The 15,721-nt window shown below is 43.1% G+C and overlaps 1 protein-coding gene across 13 annotated transcripts in view; it reads left to right on the forward strand.

The window, feature by feature from the left end:
* Positions 1-15,721, forward strand: part of Stx16 (syntaxin 16) — a 25,491-nt gene continuing 9,770 nt past the window's right edge. For 4 of the 13 annotated variants that reach the window (XR_013050975.1, XM_076571301.1, XM_042276906.2 and 1 more), the window contains exon 1: positions 26-864. Coding sequence is in view for 5 of the 13 variants with exons in the window: in XM_015994963.3 (XP_015850449.1) it covers positions 784-864 (81 nt within the window). In the remaining 8 variants the exon portion in view is untranslated. Of the gene's footprint in view, positions 916-7,337; positions 15,717-15,721 lie in introns of those variants that run through there. The other 9 variants (XM_076571302.1, XM_076571304.1, XR_013050974.1 and 6 more) reach the window with 8 other exon arrangements.

Below are 15,721 nucleotides of genomic sequence, written 5' to 3' on the forward strand. Positions count from 1 at the left end.
GGACAGGAAGAGGGCCGGGGGAATGCCGGGGAGGGGACCACAGCACGGAAACGGCCCTGGGGCAGGGTTGCAGCGGTGTCCCGGGACGGAGGGTGCCGGTGAAGAAGAGTGAGGAGGCCGGGGAGGCAGGCCGTGAGGTCCTAGTGGAGGCCTGCAGCCTGTTGGCAGTGGAGGACCAGGCCACCCGAGAAAGGAAGGGGTCAGGTCACTGAGCCCTAGAAAGCTCAGTCGACTTAAAGGGAGCTGCAGACGCTCCCTTGTAGTTTTGGGTTCAGGCCTTTTTGGTGTTTGGAGCAGGCCTCTTGTGAGGAGAGTTAACCAAATCTCGGAGTTAGAGCCACATGCCAGACACGCAGGCGCTAAGTTAGGGCTAGAAGGCCAAAATCTTTGGGGGCGGTCCTAGGAAATGAGTGGGTAGGGGTCTTTTCCATTCTCGCTCCTGATTGGTGCATTTGGCGCTTGCACATCCGCGGGCGGATTGGGGAGGGGTCTCTAGGACGTTAGATTTCCACGCAAGGATTGGGGGGATTCAAGTGCTTTGAGATCTGAGCTAGGCCTTGGTAGGGGGAGCCAGACAATTGGAAAGCCGAAGTGGTTATTTGGGGAGGGGTCTTTGCGCTTTGGCGGAGCGCAAAATTGCGCCTATTCTGGCCTAAGGCTTTGTCAAGAGAGGTTTCTGTGCAAGGGCGGACCAGCTAGGCCAGAGCTAGAGAAAGAAAGGGGGAAAAAATCAATACTATAAAGGGGTGGGGGACCCTGAGAGGGGTTCACAAAGGGTGAGACATGGCCACCAGGCGTTTAACCGACGCTTTCTTGTTGTTGCGGAATAATTCCATCCAAACCCGGCAGCTGTTAGCCGAGCAAGTGAGTAGTCACACCACCTCCAGCCCTCTGCATTCACGTAGCATTGCTGCGGTGAGTCTCCTGGCGGCCTCTCCAGACACACACACCGTGTGCACTGCGGCTCTGCCTGTCTGTCTGTCTCTGTTTGTCTCTCTGTCTAAAAAGAAAAAAAGAAAAAAAAAAAAAAGGAAGAAAAAAGAACAAGACGACGACGATTAGGAGTGATACTAAGTGGAAGGGTTCCTTGGCCAGGGGTCATGGGGCACCTACGACCCCCAAAGGGGACCACAGTATCAAGCCCTGCTCTACCTTACTTTACCCCTTTCACTTCCACGGGCCTCCTAGTCCTCCTCCCCCATCTCCCGTCGTCACAGCACGACTGGCAGCTTCAATTTACATATGTTTTAACCACGAGGACTTGGAATCTAGGCCTTTCTCCAACCTTTTTTTTGTTTTGTTTTGTTTGGAGGTCCCCCCCTCCCCCCGCCCTCCTGCAGTGGCCTCACTGGTTCTTTGAGCCAGGTGGTTGGTTAGCTGACTCAAATCCTTGCAGAGAAAACTGCCCCCCTCCCCCAGGAAAGAGTTGGGGTGTGTGTGTGAGTGCGCGCGCTCGCGCGCCCCCCTCCCCCAGGAAGGAGTGTGTGTGTGTGTGTGTGTGTGTGTGTGTGTGTGTGTGTGTGTGTGTGAGTGTGTGTGTGAGAGAGAGAGATGTACTTTTCCCACCATTTTTCTTCAAAAGTCCTCGGTGTAGCCATACACCCCAAGAATAATTGCTTTGCTGTTTTTCCCGGGGTTCATGTTGGTGAGACAGCAAGGTGCTGAGCACTTTGTTTTCCATTTCCCACACAGGAAATTAAGCTTTCCCCTCCATTCGAACTTTTTTAAAATGCATGATGTGGATGTGAAAATTAACCCCCCCCCCCCAAATAGCAGATGGCTTTTGATTTTATTGACCAGAACTTGGTGTAGCAGTAGTGGGTTTTTGTTGTTGTTGTTGTTGTTGTTGTTCTTTTTCAAAGCATTGTGCCAGAAAGATTGCTGTATTTGGTTTGTTTTTGATGGAGGCTTTGACTTCCTGAGCCTCAGTTTACTGCCCTCTCAGATAGGGGGCAGGTCTGAATGGTCCAACCAGACGAATATTGTTAGCTTTTGTAATACCTTTAATTGAAAAGGGAAGAATTGAATGGACGCAGCCTTGGAATATAGGGGAATGAACAGTCACCCCAAGATCTTAGGAGGTTGTATTTGAAATACAATTTGTGAAATCCTGCACCTTTCCCGCCTTTTAGATGCTGTATTGCTTTTCATTTATTTCTTTTATCATTTATTGAAGTGCTAATGAAAAATTAAGCTCTATGTTGTGATTGTCAATGTGTTCCCAAGACAGTTGTCCCTTTTTTAAGTCACCGTGGAAATTATGTTTGGCCATATTCACAGAAAAGGGATTTCAAGCTGTGTGAGCAGTTTTAAGAATAAAAGGATGCAGAATGTAAACTTTGGTTACAAGGTATAGAAAACTGGCTCTGATTGTGCAGGGGCTTTTGTTTATATTTGAAGGATTTTTACATTTGTAAACTGAAAGAAATAATATTACATAGAAATAAATAGGAAAAAAAAATCTTAGCATGGAAACTGGTTCATTCTAACAAGGTTTTTGAAAAGAGTCTCCAGAAATAAGCCGAGAAATAATGAGTGGAGAAGTAATAATACAGCTGGTGGCTCTTCACTTATATTAAATAAGAGTCGCCAGTCCTTTATGACTTAATTTTGTGCTACTTTATGGGGAAGGGGTAAAAAAGAAAAAAAGAAAGAAAGAAAATGGAACTAAACCCATGCTAAAGCTTCTAGGGTCTCAATTTTAATTGATGAAAAAGATATTATTTGATTTTTTAAATTTAATTCTGTACGTTGAAAGCACCCTGAACCTTTGGGTAACATGAGAAAAAAAAATTAACCATTAGTTCAGACAGTTTAATAGCACAGTGTCTCAGACAGGCAGCTTTTCAAAACGGCATTGCTGACTGAGTCCAGCTGTTTTTTTTTTTTTTTTTTTTTTAATGTTTTTCTAAGTTAAACTATTTGAATATGTATCTGTTTGTATGTCTAAATATTTGTGGAATAAAATAATTTAAAATGCTTAGCTATAGGTATGGTTTGGAAAAGCAGATAATGTCAACAGATGCACAGATCTATTTAGCAAATTCAGACAGTTTTTTGAAAGTGATTTACAAATGCAACTAAAATTCATGTTGAAGTTAAGAACATTAAAAATGTTTTCATATGTCATGCTTTTGAAAATGCTGAATGCTTTTATTAGCCTGTGCTCCGGCATTTTTCTTAGATGACTAAAAGGAGTCAAGTCTGTGGAAATACCTGAGTGATCAGTTTGGGCTACTCCAAAAAACAGATTTTTGCAGTCCAACAGAAATAGTTTGCCTAAGTTAGAGTTTAAAAGAAAAAAACATATTTCTACATTTCTATATTTTAATTGTGTTCATGAAAAAAATGCATGCTATAAATCACTGTTTAAAATTAAGTGTTATATTTTCAGGTTTTTTTAAATAAGGTTTTTTTTCCCCCACAAATTATTTCTGCACATAAAATAATCAAGAATGTCAAGATATTAACAGAGATTACAATTTTTTAAAATAACTTCTGGAAATTAAGAAAGCATTATAAATATTTTGAAGAAAAAGATGTGCTTAAGACAATTTTTAGAAACTCCAGCATTGTTCATACCGTGCTTCTGGCTCAGAGAAATTTGAAAACCACATTTTGACTTGCAAATTTCAAAACCGGGTGGTAAATCAAAACTATCAGTCAGCTTTGACTATGGACAAGATATTAGATGATATTAGGTTATCCAAATGATTATAATTAAATTTGCTAATTTTATTAGATATCTATGGAGATGTTTAATATTAAAATGGCACTTATTTTATATATTCTGCTCTCAAAAATAGAGGAAGCAAAAGAGCAAAACATTTTTAATTGTTAAATCTAGTGATGCATTTATATGTCAGGGACATTTTACCACTTTGCATTTTTCTCAGCACATTTTTCAGCTTGGAGAAATTACAAAGAAAAATTTAAAAAGCATGTATTTGTCTTAGTCATATAAGACAAAAGAGACAATTTGTAAATACATATTTAAACTTACATAATTAAAGGGAAAATAGCCAAACCTGAGAATTTAATTTTTAAAAATCATTACCTGGAATTTTAAATTTCTAATTAGAAGGTAAAACTTTAGACAATGATTTTAGTGTGTGTGTTGTTTCATGTGTAATTAAAAGCAAATATCTAAAATAATAAAATTAAAAATTTAATAATTAAATTTAAAAATTTAATATTGAGCTTTCACATCCTTATTTGAGGGCAACACTACAGAAATGGATTATAAAGTAGTATGTGAATGTGCATATCTCATACAACTCAAAACAAACCACAATAGAAGCCTGAACATTTAAAAACAATAAGCCCATACTTTTAAAAGAGTGATTTGAAGAGAAAACTACAGGTTTGTTGGTGACAGTTTCAGTAGGTGGCTATGTATGCACATAGCCTTACGGCTAGGTATGGGTAAATGTGTCACAAATAAGGAGGGATTTAAGGAGGACTTTCAAGCAGCAAAACAAGCCAGCAGCAACAACAATAACAACAACAAACCCAAGGACCAGAATGGACCTAAAGCCCTTTGGCCCAATTGTCCCTTTTTGTGGAACCCTCACGTTTCCTTGTTGGACTCTCCTGTGATAGATACGGCATTCTGGCAGCTGTCATCTTTTACTTCTAAAGTGTCTTTTACTTTACCAATGCCAGCAGTTTGTCTCCCACTCTAGGGTCTGTCCCCTGGTGTTTATGGCATAGGACACTGATTTTTCCTGCATGTGGACCCCACAGCTGCTTTATTCCCTGGAGGGTTTTTCTAGGCTCAGCCGGCCCGGGTCAGACGAATAGTTTAAGTTTCTTCCCTGTGAATGAAGGCTGATTTTTCTGTATTCTTTTTAAAGCACAACAACTATACAAAATTCTACTCATTTAGAATTTTGAGTTCTACTGTTTTGTGTGTGTGTGTGTGTGTGTGTGTGTGTGTGTGTGTGTGTGTGTGTGTTCATATTAGTAAAGTTAATTGTTAAAAACAGACTGGGGTTTCATTTTTGTGTCCAAGCCAAAGGCACTTGTTGGTAATTTAGAGGAGCTGTGTCTTGCCTTCGGTTTGGAGCATCCATCATGATATCCCTCGGCAGCATATGATAAAAGGAGAGTGATGGATGGAAGTCTGGGAATTTAGTCTAAGCCCTGCTCTGCTGTGGATGTAATCTTTTTGGACGTCTTTTTGTCTTCTTGCTAAATTGAGGATTTTGAGTGCGGTGATCTCTGGTGGCCCCATCAATTCAACAGTGTTTCTGCAGTTCTGTTTTAATACTTGTTTCTCCTCACCAAAGCACACAGCCTTACCTTTAAATTGAAAAGGAGAAATCCATAGTCAACAACAGTTTTGGCTGTCAGCTCAAGGCTGCTGAAGAAAAATACATAAAAGCAGCTCCAGTACCATGCAAAAGTAATTCTGGACATGTCTGCCAAGCACAGGGTTAAGTCAGTACCTTGGGTAGGCAACTGCAGGCAGTTGGCTTCAGGAACCTAGATGGATTTATAAAGTTAAATAATAATTTAAAAAACAAAATCTTGGAAGGACTGAAGGGGAAGCTGAATTGGTTAAGGTGCTGTGTGGTATGGTGGTATTGTGTTCCCCAAAATATTGTATACCCTAATATGGTGGTATTGTCTTCCCCAAAATATTGTGCACCCTAATAAACTTAACTGGGGTCAGAGACAGAACAGCCACTAGATACTTAAGTTAGGCAGTGGTAGCACACGCCTTTAATCCTAGCATTCTAGAGACAGAAATCTATTTGTCCAAGGATACAGCCAAGTGTGGTGACTCCTGCCTTTAATCCCAGAAAGTGAGCCTTTAATCCCAGGGAGTGGTGGTAGAAAGCAGAAAGGTATATAAGGCATGAGGACCAGAAACTAGAAGCATTTTGGCCTGGTTAAGCATTTGGCCTGGTTAAGCATTCAGGCTTTTGAGCAGTAGTTCAACTGAGACCCATTCTGGATGAGGACTCAGAGGCTTCCAGTCTGAAGAAACAAGACCAAGCTGAGGATCCAGCCAGGTGAGGTAGCTGTGGCTTGTTCTGGTTCTCTGATCTTCCAGTGTTCACCCCAATACCTGGCTCAGGTTTGATTTTATTAATAAGAACTTTTAAGATTCATGCTACACCCTAATAAACTTACCTAGGGTCAGAGACAGAACAGCCACTAGATACAAAGGCTAGAAAATGGTGGCACTCACACCTTTAATCCTAGCACTCTAGAGGTAGAAATCCCTCTGGATCTCTGTGAGTTCAAGGCCACATTGGAAATGGCCAGGCATGGTGACACATGCCTTTAATCCCAGAAAGCGAGCCTTTAATCCTAGGAAGTGATGGCAGATAGCACAAAGGTATATAAGGCGTGAAGACCAGGAGCTAGAAGCATTTGGCCTGGTTAAGCTTTCAGGCTTCTAAGCAGCAGTTTAGCTGAGACCCATTCTGGATGAGGACTCAGAGTCCTCCAGTCTGAGGAAACAAGACCAGCTGAGGAATTGGCGAGGTGAGGTAGCTGTGGCTTGTTCTGGCTCTCTGATCTTCCAGTTCACCCCAATACCTGGCTCAGGTTTGATTTTATTAATAAGAACTTTTAAAATTCCTGCTACAAGGCCGGGCGGTGGTGGCGCACGCCTTTAATCCCAGCACTCGGGAGGCAGAGGCAGGCGGATCTCTGTGAGTTCGAGGCCAGCCTGGTCTACCAAGTGAGTTCCAGGAAAGACGCAAAGCTACACAAAGAAACCCTGTCTCAAAAAACAAAAAACAAAAAACAACAAAAAAAAAAATTCCTGCTACAGTGTGGCTGTTGTTTTCTTTGATCTTGAGATGAATCTGAACCTGGGTGGGAGCGCTTGGTTAGTGCCGACTGCCTGATCTAGACTCTGCTGGAAAAGCATGCACAATCTATATATGGATTATAATCTATAGAGTTCAGTGCTCCTAGATTAGTTTGAAACTATCACATTATTTTTAATAAAATGTGTGCTTTGTGGGGGGAGGGGACCTAAGAATTAATTGTGATTACAGGTACCTAAGGTCCTTACTGAGTCTTGACTGTGGTATTAGTGAAGATTTATGAATGCTTACTGTGTGCCTGGCAAGACTGAGCCTTTTCCATGTGTGACCTTGTGTTGTCCTGGATGAAGTTGGTGCTCATGGTTCAGATGAAGAGTGATGGGTAGAGGAGTTAGGAACTGACCCTGTCACCCACCTCACGAATGTGGGATTGTGGGTAAATACCTGGGCCACAGTGGGTGTGGAAGGACTTGTTTAATTACATAATTACAACTTTTTTTTTCTTTTTTTTTTTTTTTAAAGAAGTTTTTTTTTTTTTTTAAGATTTATTTATTTATTATGTATACAGAAGAGGGCGCCAGATCTCATTACAGATGGTTGTGAGCCACCATGTGGTTGCTGGGAATTGAACTCAGGACCTCTGAAAGAGCAGTCGGTGCTCTTAACCTCTGAGCCATCTCTCCAGCCCTACATCTTTTTTCTTTTGTAGTAGGCTAGCCTGGTTTTTTATTTCTTTTTACAGCCGTCCACAGTCAGTTTTAACTTGCTCATGGAAGCTGGAGAATTATGTCTCTGTGTAGGCTCCAAGTATGAAATCATTGTATATTTCTCTTTAGATATATTTGCTTTTCTGTGTGTGGAGGAAGGTTCCATTTGAGCAGGGAGACTGACTTTCAAATGAGGGTTCTTTGTTGGATGAAAGTGAAGCAAACTTTCATTTTGGCAGCAACAGGGAAGAAGTAAACATCAGTATAGCGCAGACCTGGGCTCCCAGCTCACTCTGCTCAACTCTTCCAGACCCCTGAGCAAACACAGATGGGTTTCCACTTCTCAGTTTCATGTAGCAAGTTCTTTAGACTATAAATTCCAAATGCTACTTGGAATTTTTCAATGTTTGCTTGATTGTATGCCATGGGCAGGTCACAAGCCTTGGTTTATTTTATATGATATAAAGGTTTTAGAAGGTGGTGATGAGTACTAAGGTGTCTTTTTTTTTTTTTTTTTGGTCTCTCCTAATGGTGATTCTTATGTTTTAACTTAGGTCTAAATGACTAAATTTCCTGGTAATTTCGTGGCAGGAGCTTTGAAACCCTGATTTTTAAGAAGTAGAATGAGGGTGGTCTTTGAAAAGGTGGTGTTCTGAATTTAGTCCTGATGTGCAAAAAATTTCAGGAATGATTAATAAAAATAGAGAGGCTGGAGGGTGGCATGGGGAAAGGCTTGGTGTAGCTGAGCTGCCCCCATCCTCGCCATCGTCAAATACTGTGACTGTGACATTTTGAAGTGTTTTGAGTATTTGCTTTTAATCCTAGAACTTCATGATTGTATTTTCACCTCTTAGCGCCTAGTAATTGTAGGAATGAAAAGAAGAGGGTGTGTGCAGCCGGCTGATAACTCAGCGGCACGGGCTCAGGTGGCAGGCAGCGGAGACGTGGCTCATGGTGCTGCTTCCCTAGACGAAGCCCTGGGAGGCCCTCGAAAGGGTCTGGGCTCTCGCTCCACTGCAGCCTTCATCTTGCCTCTGAAATACTGACACAAGATGTCCAGGCTCTCTCTTCGTGGATCTGTACGCTTTTTAAAAATACAAATTTTGTTTTCTTTTTAAAGCACAGTGAACTGAAATGAGGTGTTTTCATGACATGGTCTCCTTGAGCCTCCACCACAGCCGTCTGTGTGTGTGATGCATCTTTGCACCATTGCAGCAGCTCTCAGCTCCAAGAGGCTCTCTCCTTAGAGTTCTATGCAAAGGGGTTGTGGGATTACTTTGTGTGTGGATTTTGTTGTTGTTTTTGATGGTTTTTTGGTTTTGTTTTTAGTTTTTTTGCTAGCATTGTGTGATAGTATTTTGGTATCAATAATCAAGCTTCATTTGTACTACTAATCTTTAAATAAGAAAATTATGTTACTTATTTTTTTTAATTTACTGCTAAACATAAAAAATCAACACCGTTGATTATTGAAATTCACCACTAATTATTTCCATGATCGATACTGTAGGAAAAAAAAGGACCTTGTTGTTTAGATTATCTGTCATTAATAACTGTCTCTTCAGAAGATAGAGTTTCACGTTGGCCTAAAAAAGAAGCTTTAACTTTCAACTGAAATTTAACCCTTGAGTGCCCTTTGCCCCCTCTAAACACTGGTTAAGGGGGGTCCTTTTCCCGTCTGCATTGTCTCCTTGGTTTGCAGGACTGTGTAGCCCTCTGCATAGCTGTGCCAAATCACAGCACATGCAGGAGTGTTTTTTCTTATTCCTATTGGTGTCTCCGTCACTGGGGATAGAGCCATGGCCATGGGGTTTGATTTGTACAGTACTTAGGTAGAGTGGCTGCAATATTATTTGAATGCAGCCATTGGTAGACAGTTTTGTAGGTTATTTATGTTTTATTTCATTGCATTTACTGAGCTGATTGTAATGTTAAAATAGGCATTTATATGACACAGTAACATTATATTTTAACATTTATTTTATCTTACTAAGGAAATTTAGAAGTGATATTGCAAGTGATAATTGATCTTTATGAATAAAAATTACCACTATACTTAAGTGAAACAAAGCAAGTATGTTTTGTTTGCAATGTGTTTTAATTTTTACAACTATTTATAGATTTATTACCTCCTTTGCCAAAAGAACTACAGTAAATAAAAACACATGTTGGTGTAGCCTTTTCTAAGAAAGAAGACTCCAGAGCAACCTTTTAAGGGCTGCTTTTGTAGTCATTGAGTGTGTTGATACGTGTCTCCTCACCTGATGGCCTTGTGTGTCTGTCTGCCCATGCCTTTCTGCTTTTCCTGCCCGGACGGCCCGACGGCAACACCACAACCACAGGAGCTGGACGAGGTACTGTGCTTTGGGGATTTTTGTGTGTTGGGTGATTTTAGTTTATAAAACACTGTTTTCTTGCAGTCTTTGGTCATATAGATGACACTAGCCCTGGCATACATGTAGAGTTGATTGGAATTTCTGTATGGAGTGTATTGATTTCATATTTTGCCAGTGTTCACACCATGTGAAGTGGTGACCTTAAGAAGGATGCTTAGGAGACATGTCTACTCTTTGGGAAGGTTCTCAGATTGGGAGCAGCCACAGGGGAGAGTTGCTTGCCTGGGCAGCAAGCTGCCTGCTTACAGGATGATGACCTGGGCTCCTGACTTCTGAGATAAAGGGGATATAGTGGTTCAAGTGGAGCACACGGGGGCAGGCCATCTGATGACAGCCTCGAGCAGGAAGGGATGGAGCCACAAGTGCTGCTGCCATCTGGCTAGCCCCTCGTGCTCCTAATGAAGTGAGGGTACTGTATGTTTCGGCTTCTGCTGCAGGGACCACTTCTGACCTTCCTGACAGCACATGCTTGGCCTCTTCGTTTCTTGTCAGCATCTCCCCAGGAAGGTGAGGAGAGTATGCATCCATGTCACTTGATTTCAGTAGTCCTGCTAATGGGCCAGGAGACGGGCGGGCGGGACACCGCTGCTGACCACGTTAGTGTCTCATTCTGTCTCAGCGATGAAGGGGCAGTGAGAGCGTTTCTGAGGGAAGACTGCTTTGTACGGAAAGGCAGATCAGAGGTCAGGATCCCTTCCTCCTTTTATAATCCTGCAGGTGCCAGCTCCTGGTTATGCTCTAGTTATATGTTGGAAGAGCTTAAACTCACAGTTGGTGATGCCAACACACTGCACCACAAAAGCATCCTTCCTTGTGAGCCAGTCAAGTGAAAAGTGAAACTCTTTAGTCCTCATGACTTCATGCGAATCCCACCATGAGGGCTAGGGGGAATGAGCCTCCTGCCCTGTGGTCAACTGGGAAGGATACAGGGTGCAAATGCTGATAGACTCCTGTTCCTTTTTTGTTTTTAGTTTTTAGTTTGTTTGTTTGTTTTTTGTTTTTTTTTAGAAGAATAACCCATATTCATGTGTTTGAAAAGATACATGGGATTCCATTAACAGTGGTCCCTCCTGAGATTGGGAGGGAGAATAGGGTGAAAAGAAAGCTTCAGTTTTTGATCCCCATCCTACTGTACACGTGTGTTTAACCACTGGCCTGCATCATTACTGTCGCAAGAAGCATTGTTAAAACACACCCCCAGCCTGCAGCTCAATGACTACGTAGCCGGGGCTAGGCCTTCCTGTCCCACCCAGGATCCTCACTGCCAGCGCCCAGCCTGGGCTGAGGAAGATGTAAGATTTCTGCTTCTACACAGTGAAGCTAGTAGGTGGGTCTCATGGGGCAGAACAGATGGAGATGAATTTGCTGATGAAACCTCTGCTAGGTTTCACCTGACACATAGACCCTAGTGGACACCCATGGGACATCAGAATGTGCCTCCTTGCTGAGCAGGTTGCAGCTAAGAAAAGGGGTGTGATTGTGGGAGGGCAGGTAAGTGGTTCTGACACCCCAGGCCAGCCCTCATGAGCAGCTTGCTCTAGTCCCTGCTGTAGGGGCAGCCTCTAGAGACTGGCCATGTTTGGGAGGAGCTTGCAGACCCTTGTGGGTTTCTCTGGGGGTTTTGGCCAGCATGTAGCCTAGGCTGGTCTCCAGCTCTTGGCAGTCCAGGTCCTGGGGTCACAGATGGGTACCAGCACATTAGATCCCTGTTTGCCTTTCTTGTGCTTGGCATCTGTGCACAGGGCCCTGGCGGAAGTGCGGTGTGCTGAGCAGCCTTGCCCTTGTGCTCTTGGCTCTGCACGCTTCACTTCCTCTTTCCCCAGCGCCATCATGTTCTTCATGAAGTGTAGCTTCCAGAATTATGCGCAGCATACTTTATTTACCTCATCCATTCATTCCACCCATTTACTGTTGACTCATTCAGCTAATTATAATTGTGTGTTCATTACTGTGAAGTGCCAGGTGCTGAACGAGGAACTAGGGATGTTGTTGAGAAAGGTGTCCAGAGGCTCGCTTTACTGAGGGAGGTTGGGCTTCAAAGTAGTGTCTTCTGGGAGTAGTAAACATCTGCCACTTGGGCATCCTGGCATGAAGCCATGGATCTGAGAGCCCCTACTCCCTACAGGTAGTCCTGCAGGCATACATGTTAGCCACTCTCCTACTCAGGCTGAGGACCCTGGAGACACTGCTTCCATTCTGCTCAGGAAATATGCAATAGAGTTTTGGCCAAGGAAGAGGCCATTCTCCATCCACAGTGTTATCCAGGATAATATCTGTTCTCTCCTCTGTCTTCTGTGCCTAGTCTTTGCATTTTCTGCCTTGGACAGATAGTCTTCCAGAAGATAGAAGCTATTAAAAATTATAAGGTATAAATGTCAGGATCCCAAATCACCTACTCCTATGAGCTAGCCCTTGTGGCCTTGAGCAGTCTGAAAGTGTGTTCAGGGCCATGGTGATGGGCAGGGTTGCTTCTCTCTGTTTTTTAGCTTGTGTATGTTGATGAAGGAAAGTCAGTGAATTAGCGAGATTATCAAGACAGTGCATGAGATTCCCAAGGTTTGTGTTCTCTGTTCTGGTGCCTTCCAGAAAGTGTTTTCAGTAACTTCATAATGAGAAGAAAGCTTTTGTTGTTGTTGTTGTTGTTTGTTTTGAGACAGGGTTTCTCTTTGTAGTTTTGGTGGCTGTCCTGGATCTTGCTTTGTAGACCAGGCTGACCCCGAACTCACAGAGATCCACCTTGGCTCTGCCTCCCGAGTGCTGGGATTAAAGGTGTATGCCACCACCGCCAGGCCTGAAAGCATAATTTTTAATCTCAGATGAAGATAATTTGGATGTGACTTCTAGATTCTTCTATCCACTTGCTTGTTCACCCCTCCTTGAGCCTAGAGATTTCTTAGACCACATTGTTTGTCCTTGTGCTCTGGCTTCAGGATCCACAGCCCTTGCAAGAGTTGCCAGGCTATGGTTTGTAGTGTCGCTTCTGGACTCTTGAATGTTGAGTGCTCATGCAGTTGGCTGCTTGTGAGAGCTGCTCTAGTTCTACTCTTGAACTTGGTGTAGATCTCTGTACTGTTCCTTGATCTCACTGCGTGAGTCTACACATGCAATGGGGTGTTGTTAGCATGCAAAGCTGTGATTTGGAGCAGCAGGATTTATAAGACAGGGTGTGTATGTGTTTCTTCCATAGGTCAGGAATTTGTCTTAGACAGGGTGATAGACACCTGCAGGAAACCCAGACACTGGTGTGAGCACTGTCAAGGGTTTCTGAATTCGGCTCAAGAACAGGGCTCAGAGGTAGAACCGTGTCCTCTGTGGCTCTTGGAGGACAACCCCAAGTCAAAGATAAAAGAGTTCTTAAATTCTTAATTCTCAAATAAATGTGAAGCTTATATAACATTTTTTCTTGTTTATAAAAATAAATAGATTTTATTATTATTTTTTTAAACTTCAGAAATACAAGTTTATTTAAGAAAAGCCTTAACTCATGTCAGGTTTTAGGAGTAGGGAGAGTTGAAATTTGGTGAAGATAGATGAAGAGAAGCATGGCTAGTGAGGTCTGTGGGAAGGACAGCAGCCTGGAGACCAGCGTGAGCCCAGGGTAGCTAGCACACCAGCGTGTTGGTAAGGGGAGGGAGGTTCGGGAAGTTGAAAGGGTGATTATTTATTTTGCCTGTAAGATACATTTTCATGTTCCTGTTTGTTCCCATTTCAAATAGTTGACGTTATCTTCAATTGTTTTCCCTTCGCAAAACACATGTTCTTTTTCAGTAGTACACACTGTGCTACACATTACAAACCTGTACCAGTAAGAGACATAGGATTTTTCTTCTCAGTAGAACAGGCTTTCTGTCACAATGAGCTATGGCCGTAGACTCTATCGGGGACAAATAATTGACCACATGCAAGCCTGCAGTCCTGGTGCAACGTGAGGAAGCCGCAGTGCTGTGCAGGCTGGTGCCCATCCCTCCTGAGGTCTCCTAGGTTATCAGCTTCCATAGAACCCGGGAGAGAGTAGTCCAACTTCAGTCTTGATGTACAATTGGATGGGGACGCCTCTCTTATAAAAGGAAGAGCTGCTTAAAACTGTGTGGTCCGCTTCAGCTGGATGCTCATATGTGGTGTCTGACCTTATAAATGATGCTAGTGAGAGTCCAGGTGAATTTAAAGATACCATCTCTCCACATCTTCCAGTTTTACGTGCCTTTGTAAACAGTGAGAACAGCACTGCCTGTTTTGTTCACGAGTCAATACTTTCTCTGTTGAAACACACATGGGAATAATGCAGATTGGAAATTAAGCTCTATGGCTCTCCTTAGTAGATACTGTGACAATTTAAAGTTGTACTTTGTGTGATATTCTGGAGTATTCAGGTTCCACCCCTTGTAGCAGTGAATCTGTCGAGATCTGCTAAAGAATGTAGCAGGCCAGAGCTGAGGGCTAAGCCAGAGGTTTGTCTGATCAGTACACCCCCCGACAAGGACATTCTTGGTGGCCGTGGAGTGGGGTTGTTTCCATAGTGATCAGCAAGGCAGGCCTGGGCAGACTGGCACTTGAGTACTGGAGCCTTCTCCGGCCTCTGTGTAGATGGTATAGGAAGATCCGAAGCCCTGGGTCTCCTTTATTGTCTCAATTTAGTACCCTGTTGTCCTGGTTGATTTGCTTAGTGAACTGCAGTTGTATTGCATGGGTTGCTAAGAGCAAGCTTGTGGAATGGGGGGGGGGGGGGGATTCTGGAATCAGCTGGCCCAGGTTTTAATCTGCCCCATTACCAGTAGCATGGTGCCTTAAGGCAGGCTGTTTAACTTTTCTGTATTTCAATTCTGTATTTATGATTGAAATAAGGTTTCTCAGCTCAGCTAGGTATTTTTTTTTTTTTTGAGGATTAAAATCATAAACATGAAGACTTCCCATTAGTGAAGGCTTAAGGTGGCTGAGAACCTCCAGGACCTGTAGTCTGCAGCACATGTATGAAGGACACACCGTTAGCTCAGGCATAGATGTAACGTGGGCCTGCAGTGGTGATGTGGACAGTGGTGGATGTGGTCCCAACCCCCAGGCCTGGGGTCCATTTCCATCATCATTGCCCTTGCTGGATGCTGGGGTAGGTGGAGGCCAGGCTACCGGAAGTGTGTGGGGTGCTGAAGATGACAGTTGGAGTCTGAGTGAGTTTGTTCTTGGGGATCAGAGGCTTGTTCCTTAAGGTTGTGTGTGTGTGTGTGTGTGTGTGAGAGAGAGAGAGAGAGAGAGAGAGAGAGAGAGAGAGAGAGAGTGAGTTTTCCCTTCATTTGTGAGAATTTTAGATTTGCTTCTTTATTGTTAGGTAAGCAAATATGAATTTGTCAGATGCATTGAAAAATAAATGCACATGATTGCAAGGAGGGAAGGTGGTAGATGCTGCTCACCCAGTGCTGCAGGATGCCCCAGCAAGTTCACAAAGTGTTGTCTGTGAGGGCGTCTATTGACCACTGTCTTTTGGTTATCATTTGGGTCTTTTGAATTAGCATTTAAAAATTCTGTGCTTTGGAGGACCTCTAGATCCTTTCAAATCCATTCATTGCCTCCAGGCAAAATAAATAAATAACCAGGCCAGCCTGTGATCTCCCTCCCACTCACTGGAATTTCAAATTTAAAAAACAAAAACTTTCTGTCATTTCAAAGTAAGGAAAGTACAGCCAGTGGACATGCAGCTGAAGCAAAGAAATGGCTGGTGTGCAGAGGGCGGCGCTGAGACTGGAGGATGGCTGCGGTCCACGCACAGTCTAGTTAACCCTTCCGAGCAGTTCTTGGACACATGTTAACATGTGGTTCGTGGTCTTGTGACTGAGGTAAC

This window comes from Peromyscus maniculatus, chromosome 4 (assembly GCF_049852395.1).
Source record: "Peromyscus maniculatus bairdii isolate BWxNUB_F1_BW_parent chromosome 4, HU_Pman_BW_mat_3.1, whole genome shotgun sequence".
Lineage (NCBI taxonomy): Eukaryota > Metazoa > Chordata > Mammalia > Rodentia > Cricetidae > Peromyscus > Peromyscus maniculatus.